General features: G+C 42.7%; 1 protein-coding gene and 1 long non-coding RNA gene across 2 annotated transcripts; one reads left to right on the top strand and one right to left on the bottom strand.

Moving 5' to 3' along the window:
- Positions 1-2,305: 2,305 nt before the first annotated feature.
- itih5 (inter-alpha-trypsin inhibitor heavy chain 5) lies at positions 2,306-22,949 on the bottom strand. Its single transcript, XM_047389827.1, has 14 exons — positions 22,760-22,949; positions 22,647-22,691; positions 19,523-19,686; positions 18,813-18,914; positions 17,533-17,762; positions 17,052-17,221; positions 16,766-16,882; positions 13,459-13,630; positions 12,932-13,241; positions 8,877-9,544; positions 8,180-8,233; positions 7,306-7,422; positions 6,535-6,912; positions 2,306-2,741 (listed from the first exon to the last, which is right to left on the bottom strand). The coding sequence occupies exons 1-14, from the start codon at positions 22,865-22,867 to the stop codon at positions 2,482-2,484; spliced, it is 2,895 nt and encodes a 964-aa protein (XP_047245783.1). The 5' UTR covers positions 22,868-22,949; the 3' UTR covers positions 2,306-2,481.
- On the top strand, positions 22,415-24,642 carry LOC124883019. The gene is made up of 3 exons (XR_007042065.1): positions 22,415-22,507; positions 24,290-24,356; positions 24,514-24,642. It is a non-coding gene; the product is annotated as an uncharacterized LOC124883019 (long non-coding RNA).
- Positions 24,643-24,687: the final 45 nt, after the last annotated feature.

The raw sequence follows: 24,687 nt of genomic DNA, 5'->3' as shown, positions 1-24,687 counted from the left end.
GTTGTTCTGCAACAGGCTGCTCTTTAAACGCTTTCACCAGGTCCATCCTGAAGAAAATCAGATAGAAGTGATTTTTTTATGGGACAAATAAAGTTAGATGTTTATTTAAAACACAGAGAACAGCTGCTGACAGATGAAACCAACCTGGACACTTTAGTGACTTTGGATATGATTCGCATAAGAAGATCAGCTGCAGCGTTTCTCCTCAGATCTGCAGCATTTAAAAGGGATTTCACTTTTTAAAAACGAACATTTAACGGAGAATTCAAGAGATTCCAACATTTAACACTTTGACCTGAGGTTCACTCAGTCTGACACTAATTACCAACCTCCTGTTAAATCAGTGGTTGTTAAATTAGCAGCTTCGTCTCTCCTAACAGGACGATCTGAAGGAGGTTGATGCATGTTTAAAAGTTTCTTCAGAAACGTTCCACCTGCAGTACGTTTAAATGAAAGGTGCTATGTAGGTCAGAGGTGGAGCACAATGGATTCTTGTGTAGAGCTGTTGGAATAACAGACAAAGAGCAGAACCTCCTACTTACCTGCAGGAGTCCATGATGGCTTTTAACTAAGCCCAGAAATCCTTTCTGAGTTGGGTTTTGGTCCAGTTTACCAATAGTCTGCTCTTATGGGCCTGAACCTAACTGGAGATACACGGTGGCACTAAAATGCAGCAGCGTGTTTTATTCTGTCTTTATTTTCTACTTAATCAAAACTTTCAAACGTTGACTTGAAAATGTTCCTCTGTAGGCGTGTTTCTACCTTTCACCCTGTTAGAAAGCATCAGCAGAGCAGTTAATTAGTTCCAGATCCAGTTTGGAGGATGTAGCGACATCTGGCTGCACAAATTAGACATTACAATCGCATTAAAAGTGTTACTAATCAATTAAAAATCATTAATTGGCTGCTAGAGAATCAGTAAATAATGAAAAATGCTTCATGAAAGAAATGTTTTTCACTCATAATTCAAATCAATTGTGAAGCATTGAGAAGAAAATTCAACATTTCTTTAAATTGTCTTTAAAATGCTTTGAACTCTTAGATGTAATGTTTTAGCCAAGAGTCTTTAGAGATGCATTACTATCAATACAACAGCCAGGTGTTAAGCCTTATATTAATATTCTGCCTTTATATATTGTGGTCCAGTTTGTGGTCCAGTATGTGGTCCAGTCTGTGGTCCAGTATGTGGTCCAGTATGTGGTCCAGTTTGTGGTCCAGTCTGTGGTCCAGTATGTGGTCCAGTCTGTGGTCCAGTCTGTGGTCCAGTCTGTGGTCCAGTCTGTGTTCCAGTATGTGGTCCAGTATGTGGTCCAGTTTGTGGTCCAGTTTGTGGTCCAGTATGTGGTCCAGTCTGTGGTCCAGTCTGTGGTCCAGTCTGTGGTCCAGTCTGTGTTCCAGTATGTGGTCCAGTATGTGGTCCAGTTTGTGGTCCAGTTTGTGGTCCAGTATGTGGTCCAGTTTGTGGTCCAGTTTGTGGTCCAGTATGTGGTCCAGTCTGTGGTCCAGTATGTGGTCCAGTATGTGGTCCAGTTTGTGGTCCAGTCTGTGGTCCAGTTTGTGGTCCAGTCTGTGGTCCAGTATGTGGTCCAGTATGTGGTCCAGTTTGTGGTCCAGTCTGTGGTCCAGTATGTGGTCCAGTCTGTGGTCCAGTCTGTGGTCCAGTCTGTGGTCCAGTCTGTGTTCCAGTCTGTGGTCCAGTCTGTGGTCCAGTATGTGGTCCAGTTTGTGGTCCAGTCTGTGGTCCAGTCTGTGGTCCAGTCTGTGGTCCAGTATGTGGTCCAGTTTGTGGTCCAGTCTGTGGTCCAGTATGTTCTTGGTACGGTGGAGGAGTAAGGAACTGTACATACCAATCAGATTTCTGTGTCTGTTTCTACTTGATTGTGTTTCATATTTTATTTGTACTTGAACATATTTTTATTAAACCAAACTACGGATGAAAGGATCCCAGCAGTTCCTGAGGGTCCGGTGGCGGCCCCAGCTGGCCGTGAACGCCCACGGTGCTGATCCAATGTTTCTGTTTGCTCTGAACTTGAATAAAGATGATTGGCACTCCAGCTCATGTTGGCTATTGAATTCCTGCGGCAGGCTGGGCGAGGACAGACGACATGAGAGAGACCGGGCCGGAGCACACCTGTGTGTGGGCGTGGCCTGCAGCCCTGTGACCTGTGACCTGCACCTGATGACAGGGGAGCGCAGGGGGCGGCAGCAATTACTGTGCTTCTGTTAGTGAGAAACGGGTTAGTTAGTGATGTCTGTGGTAAACAGGTGTCCGACAGGACTGTGAGAAAACACCACGCTCTCATGGTTACAGGAATAAGTGTTGGTTTTATTTACCTCGACACGTAAAATATTAAACATCATAATAAAACTTTTGATTTTATTACAAATAGTAAAAAAATACACAAAGTGACCTGTGGTTAAAAACTCGCAGTCATTAATTTATATTTGGATACTTGGAAATAATAATTAGGAAGGCTGTTTTCACACTTTATTTGTCCCATGAGGCCATTCTCCGGTATCGAACATGTGAGACGTCACGTAGTCCTCGTACTGCCCGTCTATCAGCTTCTCTGCATTGTTTCGGGCAAACCAGCAGTCCACATTCTGCCTCCCACTGTAGATCCTCCTGCTTTTCCGGACCACCGGCACCGATCGGTCCTTGACCTTCAGGAACACGGAGGGGTTCGAGTCACCTTGTGCAGGAAGCTGCGCCACTCCCACTTCCTCATGCAGGAACTGACCTTACATCAGGAAGAAACGGAGAACCAGGTTATCTGATGCTCTTGTAGGCTTTTCCAAGTCTAAAGCTCTTATTTAATTAATTAATTTAGTTTAATTCAGCTTTTTTTGTTTTATTAATTGGGGATTTGCAGAGTAGATATGAGCCATTGGTATCATACCTGCATTTGAAGGAGGTCAGAGCAACCTCAGTTTGGAGAATCGGGATGAAATTCTCATATAGGAGCTAATACATTTTATTTGCTTACTTATAGCTCAGGATTTTTGAAGTAAGGTTCTGTTAAACGTTTGCCAGCAGTTAATATCTCCCCTGCAGTAGATAGATGGCGTCTTCAATTAGAATAAATCCAGATCAGTTGGTCCTGGAGGAAGAAGCTAAGTGGTAGTCCAGCAGGAGCTAAGAGTAAAGTGAACTTCTACCACCTTCAAGCAACCCCAGTGTCACAAACACCTCAGCAGTTTATACAAAAACTGATGTCCTCATGTACAGGGTGGTGTTTTAGGATGATGATTATTTACACAGGAAATGGAGACCAGAGGCGGTGTGCCACCAGTGATATTCTTGACTGAAACACAAACTGAGAACACAGCGTTTCCTGTCAGATTATCTGTTTGAGAGTTAGGCAGTGATAACATTCAGGGCAGTAATATTTTTACTCCTTTCTTTTTATTCCTTCTCTGATCAGGAACACTTAACATGTTCTGTCCTCGGTGTGTATTTCACACAGGAAGATTATTGGCGGCACACCGCCTCCACTTTGGTCTTTGCCCATCTTGAATTTCAACCTCCAGGACCAACTGATCTGGATTTATGCTGAATGTGAAGAAAATTATTTACTGACCCAGATATAAATTAGTTTATTCTTTAGGTTTTTACTATTACCAGAGGTAAAAAAAGAACAAGTTACTCAAATTACATGAATTATTTATCATAATTCTTTGTAATTAAATGTTTTTATCCTGCCCAGCTACATTTAGAAAAACATTCAAATGAAGGTTGAAAGTCTTGCAGGTCGTTCTAAAATGTGGACATCTGGAAAATGCAGCTATTAGCATAATCTAACCATTAGTACCTCATATCAGAACACCTGACAGTTTAACCAAACACCGAGACCTTGCTTTTGTTCCTTCTACGTGGATCTTAGAGATGTTTCATTAGGCTGGAGATAGGCTCCCACCGCTAGGACCTTACAGTGGTTAAGCAGATGTTGAAGATTTTTCAGTTACAGGTCCTTCTCAAAATATTAGCATATTGTGATAAAGTTCATTATTTTCCATAATGTCATGATGAAAATGTAACATTCATATATTTTAGATTCATTGCACACTAACTGAAATATTTCAGGTCTTTTATTGTCTTAATACGGATGATTTTGGCATACAGCTCATGAAAACCCAAAATTCCTATCTCACAAAATTAGCATATCATTAAAAGGGTCTCTAAACGAGCTATGAACCTAATCATCTGAATCAACGAGTTAACTCTAAACACCTGCTAAAGATTCCTGAGGCCTTTAAAACTCCCAGCCTGGTTCATCACTCAAAACCCCAATCATGGGTAAGACTGCCGACCTGACTGCTGTCCAGAAGGCCACTATTGACACCCTCAAGCAAGAGGGTAAGACACAGAAAGACATTTCTGAACGAATAGGCTGTTCCTAGAGTGCTGTATCAAGGCACCTCAGTGGGAAGTCTGTGGGAAGGAAAAAGTGTGACAGAAAACGCTGCACAACGAGAAGAGGTGACCGGACCCTGAGGAAGATTGTGGAGAAGGGCCGATTCCAGACCTTGGGGGACCTGCGGAAGCAGTGGACTGAGTCTGGAGTAGAAACATCCAGAGCCACCGTGCACAGGCGTGTGCAGGAAATGGGCTACAGGTGCCGCATTCCCCAGGTCAAGCCACTTTTGACCCAGAAACAGCGGCAGAAGCGCCTGACTTGGGCTACAGAGAAGCAGCACTGGACTGTTGCTCAGTGGTCCAAAGTACTTTTTTCGGATGAAAGCAAATTCTGCATGTCATTCGGAAATCAAGGTGCCAGAGTCTGGAGGAAGACTGGGGAGAAGGAAATGCCAAAATGCCAGAAGTCCAGTGTCAAGTACCCACAGTCAGTGATGGTCTGGGGTGCCGTGTCAGCTGCTGGTGTTGGTCCACTGTGTTTTATCAAGGGCAGGGTCAATGCAGCTAGTTATCAGGAGATTTTGGAGCACTTCATGCTTCCATCTGCTGAAAAGCTTTATGGAGATGAAGATTTCATTTTTCAGCACAACCTGGCACCTGCTCACAGTGGCAAAACCACTGGTAAATGGTTTACTGACCATGGTATCACTGTGCTCAATTGGCCTGCCAACTCTCCTGACCTGAACCCCATAGAGAATCTGTGGGATATTGTGAAGAGAACGTTGAGAGACTCAAGACCCAACACTCTGGATGAGCTAAAGGCCGCTATCGAAGCATCCTGGGCCTCCATAAGACCTCAGCAGTGCCACAGGCTGATTGCCTCCATGCCACGCCGCATTGAAGCAGTCATTTCTGCAAAAGGATTCCCGACCAAGTATTGAGTGCATAACTGTACATGATTATTTGAAGGTTGACGTTTTTTGTATTAAAAACACTTTTCTTTTATTGGTCGGATGAAATATGCTAATTTTGTGAGATAGGAATTTTGGGTTTTCATGAGCTGTATGCCAAAATCATCCGTATTAAGACAATAAAAGACCTGAAATATTTCAGTTAGTGTGCAATGAATCTAAAATATATGAATGTTAAATTTTCATCATGACATTATGGAAAATAATGAACTTTATCACAATATGCTAATATTTTGAGAAGGACCTGTAGATTTGATGATGAGAACCTCCTGTTCCACCACATCCCAAAGCTGATCTGCTGGACCGAGATCTGGTGACTGTGGAGGTCATGTTGCAGAAACATGTTCTTTGTGACCTGGAGCAATATCCGGCTGGAAGTAGCAATCTCCAGTGGGCTATGGGTCCACTGTGGTCATAAAGTAATGGAGATGGTCAGCAACAATACTTGGGAGGCTGTGGAGTTTAAAGGATGCTCAGTTGGTACCAAGGAGTCTAAAATATCCCCCCATACCATGATACCACCACCAGCCTGAACTGTTAATACAAGGCAGGAATACAAGGCTTTCATGATTTTACGAGACCACCTAAATGTTGCAGCTGAAATCCAGACTCATCGGACCAGGCGACGCTTCTCCAACCTGTTTTGTCCGGTTCTGATGAGTCTGGGTGAAGTATAGCCTCAGTTTCCTGTTCTGAGCTGACAGGAGTGGCACCTGATGAGGTCTTCTGCTGCTGTAGCTCATCTGCTTCGAGGTTCCACATGTTTTCTTCAGAGATGGTGTTCTTTATAGGAACCAGTGGGTATCTGAGCTGCTGTTCCCTTTCTGTCATCTGAAACCAGTTGGCCCATTCTCCTCTGACATCAACAAGGAGTTTTCATCCTCTCTGCTGCTTACTGGATTTTTTCTCTTCTTCAGACCATTGTCTGTATACCTAAGAGATGGTTGAGAGCCAAAATCCCAGTAGTTCAGCAGGTTCTGAAATACTCAGACCCATCTGGCACAAGAACCATGGTACGGTCAACGCCCCCTTAAACCCCTTTCTTCAGTCGTCTGATGCTGAGTTTTAACAGCAGGTCATCTTCACCATGTCCAGATTTCTAAATGAATGGAGTTGGCTGATTCCTGTTTGAGGTAGCATGCGATCAAACTGGTGTATCTAATGAAGAAGCTGGTGAGAGTAGATCAGAACCTCGATGGAACGTACCTAGCAGACCATGGCAGCTGTGTGAAAGCCCGGTGCTGTTGGCGATGTAGAACCCCAGGTGGTCTCTCTGGTAGGGGGCGGGGTTTTTGTACTGATGCAGCAGGATGACGAAGCTGATGTTTCCTCCAACTGTCACCGTCACATTAGACCTTCCTGATATAGCTATAGACAGCATGTCACTGTCCACAGCCAGGGTGGTGTGACAGGGCAGGACGATGCGGTCCCGCCCGTCCAGGATGACTTTATTTGGGGTCACTTCAATATAGGCGCGTCTCGGATGATCCACCACAATCGCGATGCTACTGAAGTACGTCCGCTGCTGCTTGTGGCTTCCTGGTGGAGCCGGGGCGCCTATCAGCTTACCGTTAACGGTCACACCTGAAAACACATAAAAACCAGGCCTAGTTACCAATATGCCATTGTTGCACTTTTCAGATGTCCAAATCTCACTGTCTGTGAACCTCCTCAGCCTGGTATGAGGTTACAGAGATGTTGGGAATGTGCTTAGTCATCCAAGGTTGCATTTGAAGCCATTTTGGGACCATTTGCTCTATTTTGGGTTATCTTAAATGAGGGCTGTCCAGAAAGACTGACATCGGTACTTTGGGGGAATAAAACACCTAAAGGAAGACGTCTAAGGAACCCATCAAGCATACCATAAGGTTCATGTAAACCTTTACTCCAGTAGTTACAATATGAATGTAATAAGAATCAGTGATTTAGACCTTTGATGGAGAAGACGTAGTTTTGTAGCAGCTTTATGAGGCTTACCAGAATATTTGTGGTCAGAAACCAGGCGGAGGACGTGCCCAGGCTCGCCATTGATGTTAAAGCACACGGTTAGCTTACTGAGAGGAAACTCCACCACAAAGTGAGGGTCGCCGTCCGCTACAAGAAAACAGCAGAAACCGTGTCAACAACAACTTGACCCAATTATCAGGAAACGAGCTCAGTCTGATGTGTTTGAAACTGGAAATTTGGCAAAGAATCCCTAAATTTGTCATTTTAAACACGTAGCAGCGCAGCAGTTAGCAATGATTACATGGTCATTTATTAAAATGAAGGTCTGGTCAGGGGTTCACTCATTACTGGCATGAATATCAGATTAATTTTGTCTGTTTATTGATTTATTTCCAGGGGTGAATGATTGATCAGTTGAACAGGTTTGAATTGATTTCAGATTTTCTTCAGCTGATGGTCAGAATTGTCCCCCTGAAATGAAAGGAAGCAAGTTAGGAAACTAGTCAGGGTGTTTAGGAAGAACCTTGGAAGACAGTCCAGAGTCCCACCAGTTTTACATCAACATGGATTTAAGATTACAGAGCAATCCTAATGACAGGGTTATTGACTCTCAGTGCCTGCCTCTGATGGGTCCCTCTCTCTACTAAGACACATACACAAACATCCACTATCTGTGCAGTTTAAGTACAACTCAGAGCTTCTGCTGGTATTTCAATTAGACCTTGGATGTTCAGAGGAAACCCTAAGCTGTGTGATCACCAAAGTCTGTCTGTCTGTCCCTAAATTAGAGGCCTCCCACACAGACACTGGAAACAGATTAAAATGTACACCAACAACCCCCGTTTAGTTTAACTGATTCATGTAAATGCAGAGAAACATGTAGAGTGAGGCTAGGAGGACTTGCCTGATGTTTTGGAGATGACGATGGATTTTGTGACTGGTCTCCTTTCACCTTTTCCTGCAGAGATTTCATCCATATAGTGCAGCACAAGATCAGATATTATTCACAGGACATAAAAACAAACAGGGACAGAAAGGAATAAAGACAAATATATAAGAACATGCATAAGAAGATAAATATACAGAAGAACTAATGCAACCTCAAGCAGGTTGTTCATCTCCCTGTCCTTTAATTCTCAGTCCTGTTTGGTGATTGGCCAACAAATGACCCCTAAGTTGTTTAAAACATGACCAGGTGAATGTACAGAAGGAGGCTATTGCTTGTATGCTTAATGTGGGGTTATAATTGTTTCTTTTTTGCTGGAATTTAGATAAAGTTAATTATGAGCCAGCCTTCATCAGAGCGAGACATTGGATCAAGGTGAATGACTTATTGAACTAATGCGGCTTAAAAGACGTAGAACTAAACATTGTCAGCATTAAATGATTAGATGTAATTAACAGACTTAATAATCCCTGCCAAAGAGGGTATTCAAAATAACAATGGGCCAAATATCAAACCTTGGGGAACCCCTCAGTGAATAATTAGAAATAAAAGTTGTCTGAATAAAGAACAGTGCTAGATTACTTGTAAAGCAGTTTGAGTTTTCATCAAGACAAGAAAAATCTAATTTGATATGAATCTTGGTGCAAGGCCTCACCTATTTTGTTGCTCAGAGATGAAATCTGGCCTCTCAGCTTCCCGTCCAGCTTCTGTGGCTGTTCATCATCTGTGTCGGCCGGTGAAGCAGCGTCATCAGCTGCTGGTCTGATGGTGGGTGCTGCCGCCATGGTGCCATCAGCCAGAACCTCTGGCTTCTCCACCACCATGTTGGTGAGCGGCGTGAGGAAGTGATAGGTCAGAGAGAGGTTGGTGGCCTGTTGGATGTGATCCTCCCTCTCCTTGCTGGTTTGGCTGCGCAGCCACGACCGGAGTCCCTCCTTTATGCTGAGGAAACCCCAAACATGTTCTACAAAGTCTTTAGCAACTGAACCGAGAGAACTGTCCAATCCCTGCATGACCCCTGACCCCACGACCTTCGCTCCAGCTGCCACTGCAGCAGAAGCTGCCTTCGCATGTTTCTCCGTCTCCATCTGCAGGCGCTGCAGTGGCACATCCGTCTCAAGGGTGATGACCCTGTCGTTGTTGCTGCCAGTCACCTGAACATGAAGGGATTCTGCACTTTGGTTCGTGAGCTTTCCAGCGACGATGATCTCAGAGCCGTTGAAGTAGTTGGTGAAAAGCTTCTGAGTGACATAACTGACAGAGTTCTCAGTGTAGTTGATCCTGATGTCAGACAGAAGAGGCGTTCCGATCTCATTGTAGAACCTAGAAAGGAGCAGAGATACAGCTGAGACAGCAGCAGCGGCAGGTTCCCTGCAGCCTACACGTCCATTTAACTCATACTTCTCCCAGCAAATATAAAGATAGAACTTAATATGAAAATAAAGCCAGGTAAGTGCTTAGGACTCATCTAGATTCATGAACTTTGACCCCCATTCCCAAAAAGCTACAATGTACCAAGTTGCCATTCTCATGGGAACTGTGCGATAGACACCCTCCACGTTTATTGCCAAAATTCAAGCTTTGATCTGTGAACATTTACCTAACAGGAAACTGTCCTTTAAATTACTGTTTTAAAGTTGATCTGAATGTTTATGGTGTTTCTAATTAACAAGCCTTTTCTTTTTGTTTCCCGGGGGAATAAATAAGACGTGACACAGAGGCCAAAAAAAATGTTAGTAGCTTTAACAGTGACCCAACAGGAAAGGTGGCAAATAGAGAGAGAAGGGACGACATGCAGCAAATGTTTCGGGACCAGAACGTAAACCTGTCAAGACCCGATAGCCACTGTCTGTGATACACTTGGTGTACCGCTGAGCCAAGCAGCTCGCTCAAATGACAAAGTGACATGAAAGACACCTCAAAGGTGGATGGAAGGTCTTTCATAGCTTTGCATAAAAATCAAATGTGTAGCGTAGCAGATGATGCAAGCAAAGTATTCTTTGCAACAAAATCTCAAAAGGTTGATGGTGCCATTCTGACTTAGTCATTCCAGTCATCTTGGAGGGGTCACGGGTTCTCTCTGAGTCCTCCTTCTCTGGACCCCGGGCTTCCAGAGGAGGAGATGTCACGATGGGCTGGTCAACCAATCAGAATCATGTTAAACATCCAATAAAAAAATGGATTCTATTCTAACATTCTTTAGATTTATCACAATTTTCACATTTACTATTTAACATGTAATTATTGCACTGAATAAAATATTTAAACCTTGAATTTGATAACAGTGCCTCTGACATCAAATATTCATGATAAATCCAATTACATTCATGCCACTGAAATGAAGACTACCGAGCAATTAAACATTAAATGCACCAAACTAAGCAACAAATATAGCTTCTCTGCACTCAATAAACTCACCCATTGTAGAACAAAACACATGAAAATATCTGGATGCATAAAACAAAAAATGAAGCAGTTTAACTTCCACAGAATGAGCCAGATATCCTGACCTCTAACATCATTTCTCTGGTGAATTCAGAGGTTTCTTGTTCAAAACAGTTTCCTGAAAAGTCCTCTGATCACATCTGGCTGTGCATGGTGGGACCAGCCCATCTGTTCCTCCTCAGTTTTCCAGCTTTGATCCAGGCAGCTCTGATCCTCTTCCCTTCAGGTACGTAGTGCAGACTAACGGCTGCTATCTTAGTGTTGCTGCCACCACCAGCAATGCACCGTTTCACCATATTAAAGCTGTTTTTAAGGCAACTTGGCTTCTACCTGAGCAGTTTATCATCGAGGCTCACACAGTGAATGACCCGAGACTTCCCCTTAGACGTCATTTCAGGGCGACTTTGGACTTGCGAAATGTAATATTGAAATATTCATATTTTGTGTCACAATTGTCTTTTATTGCGTCTTTAATCCTATTATCATGTCAATTACTTCACCAACCTTCATCATCTGTGGGATAAACCAGCCACCATCCAGCTAAAAAATGTACCAGTATAAGTGTGTCCTGTCTGTGTTGTCTCAGCTCAGTAAACCTCCTCGCCTCTTAACCAGCGTGTTTGTTCAAGGTGGACAGGGTCTGCTATCAGTCTATCAGTTAACCTGTGCACACACTTAGATGCAGGTTTCTCAACACACACTCATTCCTGTGCAACTGAACAAACATCTGTCTGCGTGCAGGCAGGAGAGGGTGGAGAGTACAGCATGGAAAAGAGGAGATCAGAGAGAGAAGAAGGTAGCTGTTGCAGTCTTTAGATGTCTCTTGCCTTAGTTTATTACAGAGGTGGGTTGTCAGCACCGTCACATTTGTGCTCCACGTTCCCTCTCAGCTTGATGAGAGATGGACGGACGTGTTAGAAGGGGAGCAGGGAGGAAATTAAGGACTCCTAATTGTCTAATAAAAGTCACAGTTGCACAAGGAATTCAGAAAAAGAAGGGCATGCAACAGAAGTATATCTAGCACACTACATCAGTTTAACGTTCCTCCATGTGAGAAAAAGGTCAGAATTTGTTATTTTATTGAGAAGGGCTCTGATTAAATTCACTTCTTTATCTATTTGTACACCTCAAACATTGCCTTTTTCTCACCAACTTCCATTTTATACCAGTAAACACACAGGTTCATACCCATGTATCTAGTTTCTCTTGGAAGGTCAACATTATGATCAATTAAAGAGATAAATAATCACATCTCTGCTATAGTGTAATTGTATGTTCTCCAAGGAATTTTATATTTTACCCATGATCATTTAGGCCATTAAATAATAACATTTCTGTAGTAAAATAAATATATTCTTAATTGGTTTAATGTAATTCAAATGTGAGAAGCTAAGGTTTGGGTTTTAAGCCAGAATCACCAGAATAATGTTTCAAATATATCACTCAGTGTATAGCTACATCTATATAATATGAGTTCTGCTTTTTACATTGATTTACGGAAGTAATTCAACGTTTGGACGATAAGAGTTTTAAAGAGTTTTTGCCATTACCGTTACAAACCAGTATAATCTAATCTGACCAGTGAAGCATTGCGAACTGCTCTGTTACTGAATGGCACCACCATTTTTGACTCCCGTCACACCCAGCTGGTATTCAGTGGTCGAAAATGTTCTGTCGTCTACTGAAGCAATCACTTTAAGAGCAGCAACGAACACCCTGACGGATCCGGTTCAGTTCAGACCACATTAAGAACCGGTTTACAGCCCGTGTCGGATTACTGCAGACTGGCCTAAGGCCTGATTCATGTTCACCCCAGTGTCAAAGCATTTTCCACTGGTTTCAGACTCTTTCCTTTCCAGTCTTTAAGACCGTTTATTGAAGCAGTTTTGCTCCGATTTTAGTGACTTTCAAATTACACTTTTTCAGAAACTGACCAGTTCCATCAATCAGTTTCATATCAGAATAAAGAGTCAAGCCAGTATTTTGAAACACCAGTTTCAGACCACTGATGAACCACTTTGTGGAAAGCATAGAACCAGTCCATGTAATTTTCATTGAAGGGCGAGGGAGTGTGGTGGATGGCTTATCAGATATATAGAGCTGGGTGTCATCTGCATAACACGGGAACTGGTTGCCAAACCTACGTCTTAGAGAGCAGCTGGAACCATGAGTAAAGGTTGTGTAGGAATTGAGATGGATCATCCAATTAAAGATATTAGCAACATCAAAGAAAATATTCTCCACAGAAAAGAAACAAAGCCTTACCCTTTGAGCATAGCGCTGGCGTCAGCTTCCTCACTGATGCGTCTCATCATCCCACAGTTTTCCAGAGCCATGCGCTCCACCAGCCGGTAATCCACATCATTTCCAATCCCGATTGTGAAGATGCAAAACTTTTCATTCACGGCGGAGCGAGTGTTTCCCAAGATGGAAGCAGACTGAGTCTCTCCGATCGTAGGCCGTCCGTCCGTCAGGAAGATGATGAGGGAGACGCTGTTCAGGCTGGTGTTAGGGTCCAAGAGGTAATCCCGAAGCAGAGAGGATCCGGTCTGGATGGCTCCATCAATGTTTGTGCCTACAGGGAAGGATCTAAAGGTCAGTGGTTGATGTAAAACTTTTTTATTGCCACACAATGAACATACATGAGGTTGTTGGATTTAGCAAACTTTACAGAAGACAAAAGATCTAAATCCACCACCTGTGAGGTCTTAATTTAACCAAGCCTCCAGACATTTAAACACAAAGTTCAGGAACAATGAGAAAGACGTTCTGTATGGACGACAGTGTCTCACCCCCGTTGGGTACCAGGGTGTAAATGAACTTCTTGGCATCTCTGACATTCAGGGGTGTCACTGGCACCAGACCGTTCGGCTGCCACACTTTGATCTTGTTGGAGAAGCTGATGAAGTTAAAATGATCAGCAGGTTTCAGATCCCTCAGGATGGTGAACAGAGCATCTTTTGTCTGTAGACAATACAGAAGATTAGGATTTATTCTGTGCATAAATTTTAAACCATCCCTCGTTTTCTCAACCACTCCGACGCAGACAATTCAGCTACTGTTTTTCTGTCTGGTCTGATTAAAAGGAAAACTTCAGAAAGCCTGAAGAAATGTTAGATAAACCACTGCATGGCTTTATCTAATAACTCTTTTTGTTTCGCTCTTTGGAGGCGAAACAAAAAGAATTTGGGTGACCCATAACTTTTTCACAATGCTACTTTAGATATATACCTCATACATAATCCAACTGAGCTACTGCAAGGGGCCTGAATGCCATCACGAAGTTCTCCAGAGAACTTGTACCATCAACCAAGACAAGTTGTTAAACAAAATAACGTGTTCCTCACACAGCCTGAAATTTCCTGATGACATCTCTTCCAAAAAGAACAAGGAGTATTTCCATCCTTTGTTCAGCCCCCCAGTAAGATACACAGGATTCCTCTGGAATACTTTAACCTTTTCATGTTTCAAATGGACTCTTATACTTAAAACTAATTAGAGATTAGTCGAATGTCCGTTGCCAATTTCTAACCTCTGAATTTGTGAAGCTTTAATCTGCAGACACCGGCTTTACTCAATTCAGATTCCTCTTTAAGAACTATAATTAAACACAGTTTAAGATATTTTTTCTACATTTCCTGTCATGAGTGGTATGTAGTTTTTTTTAAGAGCCCCCAGTCATACTGGGGTGAGAGAGAACACGCACCTTAAATCAGTTTTACCGAAAACTGGAGGTAGTTTTATTGCAGGAGAACAATAAGGGAAAAATGTGACCCGCTGCTGCTGGATTTACGAAACAAGGGGGCAGGAATGTCACAAAAAGTTACACTTCCCTTCCCGTAAGGTCTGCCTCATGTTTTTGCCAATACATTTTTTGAATTAAATTATTTGTGTTTAAAATACAGAATGTAAACCTCATTAGCACGGCAGTGTCTTTTATTTTGTTTTTTATTCACATCGATAAACTGATATATTTTATTTCCAAATGATCCTGTTAGGTGGGTGCATCATTCCACTGGTTTTTACACTCAACATCAGCACCATTTGTTCATTTAGAAACACCTCTATGACGTGTTTCCTCCACGCAGAAGTTCTGAGAATTGCCTCAGCAGCTCAAGATCTGGAGCTCTTGGTTAATTTATGTAATTGACAACAAAGTATCAGATTTTTCTCTATCTCTGCTTCATCGGCTGGTTTTGATGGTGTGTTTGTGTCCGAATGTATTTTGTGCAATCCGCTTTGTAAATCTGGTGCAGAAAAAAGACAAATGGTTGGTGCAAAACAGTCGCAACAAGAGAATTCATTTTCACAGCTTTGTCAATACCTCTGGACAGTCTTCCAGTTATCTGCTGAAATCCAACCCAGTTTTTAAAAGCGTTATAACTGCTTCCTTTGACGTGGACACCTTTCCTGATACTGAACTCTATCTTATTCACACAATAACAGTTTTTGCACTGAACAGGATTAGTAGCGCCTCCTGTTGGCACATCGGTGCGTTGCATTCTCTAAGCAGGAAATGTTCAATAATCAAGCTTACCTTTTTATCTATTTCAATGTATAATGCAGAAAAAAGGTCAGTGTAAAGGAGTTATGAAAAGTTCTGAATTTTAGCAGGGATCAGTCTGCCAGAACTTCTGTCAGAACTTTCTTAAGGCCTTTGCCTTGTGACAGTTCTGACTGTCTCTGCAGTAATATGTGGAAAACCAGCCCTGTTCTCCACAATGATTTGGTTGAAGTCTTCAGTGGTCATTAAACATGGCTGTCATGGTTAATTATCTTATGGCTCTGCAAAAACTTTCAGGAAGTCCATTAAAAACACCTTCAGCACCTCTTCCTCTTTAGTCCTCACACTCATCTGAGCTGGGGTGAGAGATATAATTTGACGCGGTTGACTATCTGGGCTCAGAATGACAAACCGACTCCACCTGAAACCATCTATTGTGAAGCCAGATCAAAACACACTTGTTCTGTTCCCGCGGGTCACTGGGGGCAGTCCATGGGTGGGAGGGCAGGACGAGGGTGCTGTTGTCTACAAAGTTCCATCACCACAGAGGTTGTGACCTTCTTCCCTCACAACTCAACCGTCTGCCGTACTTTTCCACTTTGGTGCCTTGCTTTAAATCTGTTTCTCTAGTTTTTGAGCTCTTCTTGCAGCTGCAGAGGTCGGATCAGAGGAAGGTTGACAGGATTATGGTGCGGTTGGTTGGAAATTAATATTCCAGTGTGGGACGGATGAGAAGGCGTGCAATGCATCCTGTCCGGCGCGGCTATTAAAAATTGGCTGCTGTCGTCAGAGTAATCAGATTTCCTCTGACTCATTTGGAAAAAGTGTTGCGAATGATTTCATATCGGCTGCTCTTTATGGAGCATTTAGCTGTTTTTGTTTGTGGCAGAAGGAACAGAAAGAAGTCCTCAGACTGTTTTTGTGTCCATTCACATTCTCTCTCGCTGTTAGCATGCAGAAATATATTGTCAAATCAAGATTTAGAGACAGTTTACAGAAATTTAGGAAACTCCATAAGTTGCTTAAAACCTCACAGACTAAAAGGTGAAAGCAGATCTCCAGGAAACCATTCATGTTAGATATTTTTGTGTGAAACATGAATTCTGCTTCGATGTTTGATGTTGATTACTGAAACATCATCAGATCTCAGAGAAAACCTGGCTCACCCCAGCCTAATACTTCGATTATCAGCTGAAGGTGTGAAGATAAAAATGTTCCTGTTGATGTTTATTTCTCTAGTGTTCATATTGTGTCTGGGTTGCTTCAAACTTTAACTCTTGCCTTCCATAATCTGGGCTCTAAATAACTAATATAGTTAGAAAAGCTTTCCAGGAAAGAGTTACTGCAATAAACCTCTCTGCGCTGTCAGAGATCTGTTATAGCCTACGCATATCCTGTTTAGTCTCCTGAGATCTTCTGTAGAACATCATTAAACCAGAATATCTAACAGCTTGTATTCCCAGGAAATCCCACTAGCATACGCAATATTATGGGCAGTGTAGAACCTCTACATAGTTCTCTAACTCAATCCAATACTGCTAATAAACACACCAGGGAATCTTTTATAACCGTCCTCCACTCAGTGTGCTGTTTACCTGCCTCATCTTCTTCCCCAGCATGGAGGCGCTGGTGTCGATCACAAACACCACGTTCTTGGGCACAACAGGCAGATCTTTGGGAGCGAAGTAGTGAACAAAATGTCCATTTAAAACCTGAACACAGAATATTACAGCGACATCAAGTACAAACTGAGGCTGGTTGGAGAAAAATAAGACAGGATGGTGACCAGAAGCCAGAGGAAGGTGGTTGGAGGAGAGTAACTGAGACATGCATGTAAAATATGATCTACAGATAATAATACGTGTGTGCTGATGTTCTCACCTGGAGGTCTCCGATCCCTGCGTCTCGTTGGACGTCATAACGGATCACAAAGTCTCCCAGGATGCCGCTTGTGGAGATCTTGGCTTGTTGGACGATGTTGGGGCTGAAGGTGATCTTCCAGACGTTCTTTTCATTCTTGACTGCAGTCGTGATGGGAACCTCTGGCTTGGCTGGACCATAAAGACAGGAAGTGTGTCATGGGTTTTTTTTTTTCTCTTAAACGAATCAAAACCAGAACTCTGGGAATAAAATAAAATAAACTGGTTTGGGCTTTGATGTGCATTAGAACTGGAGCCAGAATCTGTGCTTTGTGCTGTTGACTGAGGGGAATTGAGTTTGCTCTTTGGCATGGGCAACATTTCCTCATTTTCCTTTGAACTCTGTATCCTTATTTTGTTGACTGACTTTGAATATTCCCATCCTGACTTCTGATAGATGTACATCTATCAGAAAAGTAAAGTAGAACCTAGTATCTACGAACCTGTAATCTTTCCGTTACGGAGCGGCAGAACCTCCAGGTCAATGATGGGCGCGTGATCGACGATGGTTATGTCCAGACTGAGGCGGCTGACCAGCTGCAGAGGTCTCAGGCTAGTGACGTGTTCGTAACTTCCCAGCCGCCGCTGCAGAAGCTCCTCGTACATCAGCAGGAAGACGGCCCGATTCCGGCCCGGTATGCTAGCTGCCGCACTGAACACCTCCGGCTCTGAGCTGGAGAATTCAAGATAAAGACAGAACCTTCTGTGCAAAATCCCTTATTTTCCATAAAGATAAATTTAGGAGGACCTAGAACTAATATTAATGATTGCCAGAGGAACTAACTCTCCTCCCAGCTGCTGCCCCCTAGGCCACAAACACCACCACGCTGAAGGTGAAGGTCATGGAGGTGCTGCTGCTCCAGACTGAAAGGAGCCAGTTGTGATGCATCCTGGGAGCCTCCTCCATCGGTTTTCTGGGTCTGTAACTAGACTGTGGAGCAGACCCAGAACCTGCTGGAAGTACTTCGTTTTCCTGGGCCCCCAGAATGAGATGTAAAGTGTAGCTGGAGCAGAGGGATGTCTGGGTGTCCCTACTGGACCTTTTGTCCCTGAGACTCGATCATAGAAGACTATGGATGGATGCTTAGGTTGGTGGATGGATGAAAGAAAGGTGAGTCTTTCAAACCCAGGGACACGGTACCAATTATCATGCATGGCAGCAGCACCATCATGCTGTGGGCCTGCTTTGCTGTCAGTGGTATTGGTTTACCCCACACTGAATGAAAAAACAAAGCATGGGTACATCCAACCACACTTTGCACCAAATATGTGGATGGAAACATCTTACAGGAACCATGAGGATGTTTAGCTGATTATTTCTGAACATCAAAGCAAACGAAGACACATTCTGAGGATTTCATGAAGATGAAGCAGCAATAGCGACTTCACAGCACATTTAAGCAAAATTCACATTGTTTCCATGGCAGCTGGAAATGATATGATGTAATTTTCTCCACTGCTGGGGTCAGTGGTCTCTTTGACGGTTCTGATCCGAACAGAACGCCTGCTGACTGCCTGTACTTATTAAAGCCAGTGTGACTTTACTGCTGGGAGAGGCTGCTGTTGTGTACTGAGGATGAGATGCCAGACTGTAGCGTGCGCACACACACACACACACTCTTGTTTTGCTATATGTAGTGAGGACCATGTGTTGACTTCCATTGATTTTCAGTCATTTTCAACCCCCCCCGCGCACACACACACATTTTAAGGATTTTCATACCTTGTGTCACTTGACTCTCTGTTCTTGGGTTTGCCGTTCCCCTGTTTGACCCTCTTTTGCTTCGGCCTGACTTCACTCTGGTAGACACGCCCTCCGATGATCCTGGTTGAAGGGGGTCAAAGGTCAGGCTTTAGAGTGCCACGCACATTCAGGACCACTATTGTCAGAACTCAACTTGGTTTTTCTTGGACAAAGGAGCCACAAAACGCTGTCAGAAACTATTTAGAGGTATCCGTCCGGCACCAGAATGAACAGATATGAGCTTGTTGTGTCAAGAGTGTTATAAAACTTTTAAATGTTTCTCTTCATTTCCTAAAATCTCCATAGCAACTGAGCCACAAGGGATAAATTCAGACATCAGATTCAGTTTGGGATCTCCAGCTAAAACGTTCCAATATGCAGTTTTCCAGGAACCAGCAGGAGACAGACCTGGATGTTTGCTCGTAGTTTGATTTTCTTTTAAAAAGTTCAAAGTTTCAAAATGTTTATTTCACCTATTTCATGTTTTTGTTGTAATAAGAATCTAATTGAGTAAATAAAGATGAAGATCTGCATGTCCCTTTAGTTTTTGTACAGATGATAAAACTAGGAGGTCCCATAATGATTTTCATGCCCTTAAAAGATCTGCTAAACCAGAAAACCTGGAGAACTTTGATCAGGACCGCTTGGAGGGATATACATAAATAAATTGTGATTTGGATGGTTCTTACATGGTGAAGTTAGAGATGTAGGCCTCAGCAGGGACCTGAAACTGGAAGACGCCTTCAGCAGCAGCAGGGTGTCGGTTCTGCATGAAGCAGTACACCGCAGTGAAAGCGTAGCGGGAGATGATGCTGGTCTTGATGGACAGTTCTTGGATGTGAGGTTTGTTCTCCTGTAAAAGAAAAAAGTGAGAACGTCCACAATGCAGAACCAAAGTCACTTACATGCTGTAGTTAGTTGGTGAAAAGTAACACAAGCTTGAACTTTTTCATATTTTGATTCATGGTTTCCAGAATTTTTACTTATAAAAATCTGAAAAGTCTGGTGTCCATCTGTATTCGTGCACCGTGAGTCAGTACTCAGTAGAACCACCTCTAGCTTCAGGTCCAGCTGCGGGTGTTTTGGGGTTTGTTTCCACCAGCTCTCCACCAGTGTGCAGAGGGAGAATGGATCAGACTGAAGGTCATTATAAACAAAGTCAGACTAGACGGAGAACATCTAACATTAGTTTTACCACCGATTATCAGTTGGATTTACATCTGGACTTTGATTAGGCCATTCTAATCCATGAATCTTCTTTGATCAAAACCATCCATTGTATCTCTGGCTGTATGTTCAGGGTGGTTGTCCTGCTGGGAGGTGAACCTAAATCCCAGTCTCAGGTCTTCAGCAGCTTCTAACAGGTTTTCTTCCAGGATTGTCCTGGATTTAGCTCCATCCATCTTCCCATCAACTCTGACCAGCTTCCCTGTTCCTGCTGAAGAAAAATATACCAACAGCATGATGCTGCCACCACCATGTTTCACTATGAAGGTGGTCAGTTGAGGTTTTCAGATTTCCTACACACAAACTGCTTTTCATGTTGACCAAAAACTTATATTTTGGTCTTCTCTGAGCAGAGCACCTTCTTTCACCCATTTGCTTTGTTTCCCACATGACTGCAAAACAGCCAATAGGACTTCTACTGGCTTTCTTCTTGGCACTCCATAAAGACCAGTGGAGTGTGTGGCTAATAGTCCTTTCGATAGCATGTCAGAGGCCTTCACCACAGGTATGGATATCTGCAGTTCCTCCAGAGCTACCAGTGACCTCTTGGCTGCTTCTCTAATTATTGCTCTTTTTGCCCAGCCTGTCAGTTTAGGTGGGCCTCCATGTCTTGATAGGTCTGCAGTTGGTCCATCCTCTCTCCATGTTCAGATGATGGACTGAACAGAACTTTCTCTTTGTCTACTGTCCCTTGGTCTTCACGATCCTCTAAAGAACCTCTGAACAGGATTATTTCAGATTTGTGAAAAATGTTGCAGAATCATTCATTTATATCCTCAGTGTTAGTCTGAAACTCAATGAAGTTTAAGGGGTGCGAATACTTCCGTATAACGAGTTATAGTCGCATCGCTGCCAAATAAAAATGTTTTTTATCCTGATGATCAGTGGCGTACACAGACATTTTGGGGGGCAGGTCCTCAAGTGGAAAAAAAGGGCACCTTGTGCGGCACATGGAGCTGTTGGTTGCCTTTGTAGTGTGAGATTTATTACAGGCACAACATGAACATAATTTATATTTATTACTAAGCACCCCCAAAACAAACTGTCCTGTGGGTTGAAGGGAAATGACCACCCAGGAAAAAAAACTCAAAACAAGAATACATTTCACAAAATTCTTAAAATTAATAAAGCAACAAAATGATCATAGACTGATTTAAAGTTAGATTACTGATTCACAACCTGAACTTCCTGAGTCAAATTTAAAACTTACGTTATCCTTCATTTTCTTTCTTTTTACCCACTGAGCACAACGTGTTTGTCTTGACTATATCATTCTGTACTTTTATCACAAAATGTCTTCTGCACTAAATAACCGTATGATGTAGCAAAGCCAAATGTACCAGGTAGGTCACACTAAATGAGTTATCTTCAGTAACCAGTGAACTTTCTACAGCGTAAATCAACTATACCCAGAAAATTAGTTATAAAATCTTTATAGTCAAAATGAAACCAACATCAGAGAATATGATCATAAGAAGAATCATTTATACTTCTGCATGTAGCCAGTGTGATATTATTCTTAGAGAATAAAAATGAATGAGATTATAAGTCCTGAGAACTGATAAGATGTCTGCTATTTAGAAATTTAAATATTCTGATCACATCATCATCTTTACACACACAGAAGTAGAAAATAACTTAGCCTACATGCCCCACATTTACTGAACTTTATTAAAGGTATTTTAGTTGTGTATGAATTGTAATGTTAACCAGCTCATTTAGCCATATTTGCAATAAAAAAAAACATGAGTCAAACAGAAGTCATCAGGGACCATAATAGCCAATGTAATACCGACATCTATGAGATAGATTTGAATTGATTTATTTCTTCTAATTTAATCTAAGAGTTAAATCGTAGACTTTCTCCTGGCGCCTGGTGGCGACCATAGAAGACATGGTGGGTAAAGGTCTGTCATTTATTGGCCTGTTCTGTGTAGATAAAATGGAGGCAGGTGAAGTTTGAACTTTTTCATCTGAAGTTTAGGAAGCAAGAATATTCGTTTTGTTTGTTTCCTGGATGGTTAGCCGACCTGTCTGCAGGGCAGGGTTCTATCTGACGGTGGAGGGGAGGAGAGAAGAGGTCAACTGGACCAGCGCAGGTCCAACTCTCTGTTCTGCTCGCAGCCCGTCTCCGATGAGACACACGAGGCGGGACATGGACGTGTGTTGGCGAAGGGGGGGATTTCAAAACGTGGGGCACTAGTATTACAGGCCTTTAAATTCAGAAATTTTACCTTGGGTCCAACACTATACACTGTAAAAAAAAAAAAAAAAGGATAAAAGGGCAGGTGTTCTAGCACCACCTAGTGTCTATCTGTGCACGTCCCTGCTCTCCATGTCAGAGGCACTTTCCCACAGTCAGTTTCTACTCAGGCAGAGGAATCTGTGCAGCTGAGATCCAGGACATTACAGAGACTCTTGGCGGATCTCCTGCGCGTCGCGCCCAGGTTCGCACTGCTGGATTTCTCCAACTAGGTCACGCATTCAATCCAATGTTTTCTTTATTCTCCTGAACCCTGTGTTGTTTTAAAGGTATCCTTGAAGGGTTTTACATAAATGAAGATGTATTTTATGATGAGTAATTACCTTTACAAGAATCGCTTTCACCTGCCGGGGGACCCTGCGCGGCGCCTGCAGAGACAAACAAGCTCAGAATAAAGAATCTCAAACGTCTTGCTGTGCTGCAGATCTGATCTTACAATGTCTAAATCAAAGTCTCCCAAATCTGGATCCAGATCCTCCTCCAGCTGGGGTTGTCCCGGGAAGCTCGGACTGAAGCTGAGCAGCAGAACCAACAGCAGCAGCATCTTGCAGTTTGTCTGCAGTTTAAGTTTTTAGGATGAATGCGCCATTATAACCAGTGTTCCCAGTCTGAGTCCAGATCTGACTGAGCGCGCAGAGAGTGTGCAGAGGGAGAATATCCGCCCATCCACAGGAGGGGGAGATGCATGAAACTCATTCTGCAGCTTTCAGGGGGAGTCAGGTTTTTCCCACTTATTCCCATGATGAAGGCAAACATCCCACAGAAAAACTTTTAACTGAATATTCCTTTTAATTTTCTGTTGTCTTTTTAATTCCTCAAACATCTCAGGGTCTGATTTACTAGGATCACAAATAAAGAGCGCTAAAAGTAGGGGCGTGTTGCGGGTGATCTAAGATCGTATGCACAAATGATAACAGGCGCAAAATCTTTTGGACCGCCCTTTTTAAATGGACCGTTTGGGAGAGCAGAGTGGCCTTATAAGAAAGATGAAGTTTGAAGCCGTGAAGTTGGAGGTCATTTTAATATTATTAATAAGAAATAACATAATGCGCTTTTTAAAAACATTTTAAAAGATGAAAATAATAAAAGCTGAAGTTAAAAGATTAAATATCGATATAAAACCTGGAATAGGTGACTGTGTCCATATCCTCCTCCCAGTATTTTGCAGGTTCTGATGCACATATTCTGCATATTCAGGATTGCGCCTGCTATTTTGCTCCTTTGACCCAATCATCGTTGCACCTGGTTAGTAGATCAGCTTTGCGCATGCTCGCAAACCTTCGGTAAATCAGGCCCTGAATGTGCTATTTTTCTCCACTAGGTGGCACAAGACAACAACTTGATTTCTGAAAAGGCACAAACATCAAAAAGCCTATTTGTGATTTAGATCTGTTTCTCAGACATTGAACCTGGTAAATAAAGATTTATTTCTAATAATAATGAAAATAAGCCTAAATCAAACCACTCTGAGTCGCCCCCTGCTGGTAGAATGTATTTGTTGGAGTCATTAAACCAGTTTTCCTTACAGCAGACTACAAGTAGTAACAGAATATTACTTGAAGTCGTTGATTGTCACTGCAGTTCGAAACGTCCCATCCTGAAACTGTGGGCAATGACCAGCACCCTGTTGACCATGTGACTGAACCAGCTGACCCCCTATTTATGCAGAGAAGCTCCTCTACTTTCAGCCTCCCAGGAAGCTTCTCACCTTATCTCTAAGGCTTAACCCATCCACCACTGCCTGTATCCACATGGTGATGTTAAACTGGTTTCGCTGTGGAGAGTGACACTGGTGTTCCAGCAGCTTCCAGTCTTCAGTTTTTTTTTTTCAGTTTAACTGAGGGAAAGATGCTTAGGATTGTTTTCCTGTCAGGCCTCCTCACTTTGTCCATGTTTTAACTTTCTAGCTGTTGAATCAGATGGTGAATCTGAGGCTAATCCTTACTCCTCGTTATTCCACCCACAGTCAGTGAAACAGGCCCACTGCATGATGCTTCCACCACCATGCTTGACAACTGAAACAGCGTCCTTAGGTTTGAAAGCCTTACCTTGACTAAAGTTTGACTCAAGTTTATCATTTTTCATCTTAAAAATAAAAACAAAATCTAAAATCTTTAGCTTAATTGCTAAAATCCAAAGTACACAGACTGTTCCTCTTTCAGTAACTTCAAGAAATCCAACTTTCCACAGGAGCTGCTGGTCATCTTCTCCACTGCCATCATTCAGTCTGTCCTGTCTTCGTCCATCTCAGTGTCCACTAAGCAGGACAGGTCCAGACTGCAACCAACAATCAGGTCTGAAACCAATTCCTTGTTTGTGGACAAAATCCAGGCCAATGAAGCTGATTCTGATTAAAGCAACTTT

This window comes from Girardinichthys multiradiatus, chromosome 17, assembly GCF_021462225.1.
Source record: "Girardinichthys multiradiatus isolate DD_20200921_A chromosome 17, DD_fGirMul_XY1, whole genome shotgun sequence".
Taxonomy (NCBI): domain Eukaryota; kingdom Metazoa; phylum Chordata; class Actinopteri; order Cyprinodontiformes; family Goodeidae; genus Girardinichthys; species Girardinichthys multiradiatus.
This window is presented reverse-complemented; position numbering and strand designations above follow the sequence as displayed.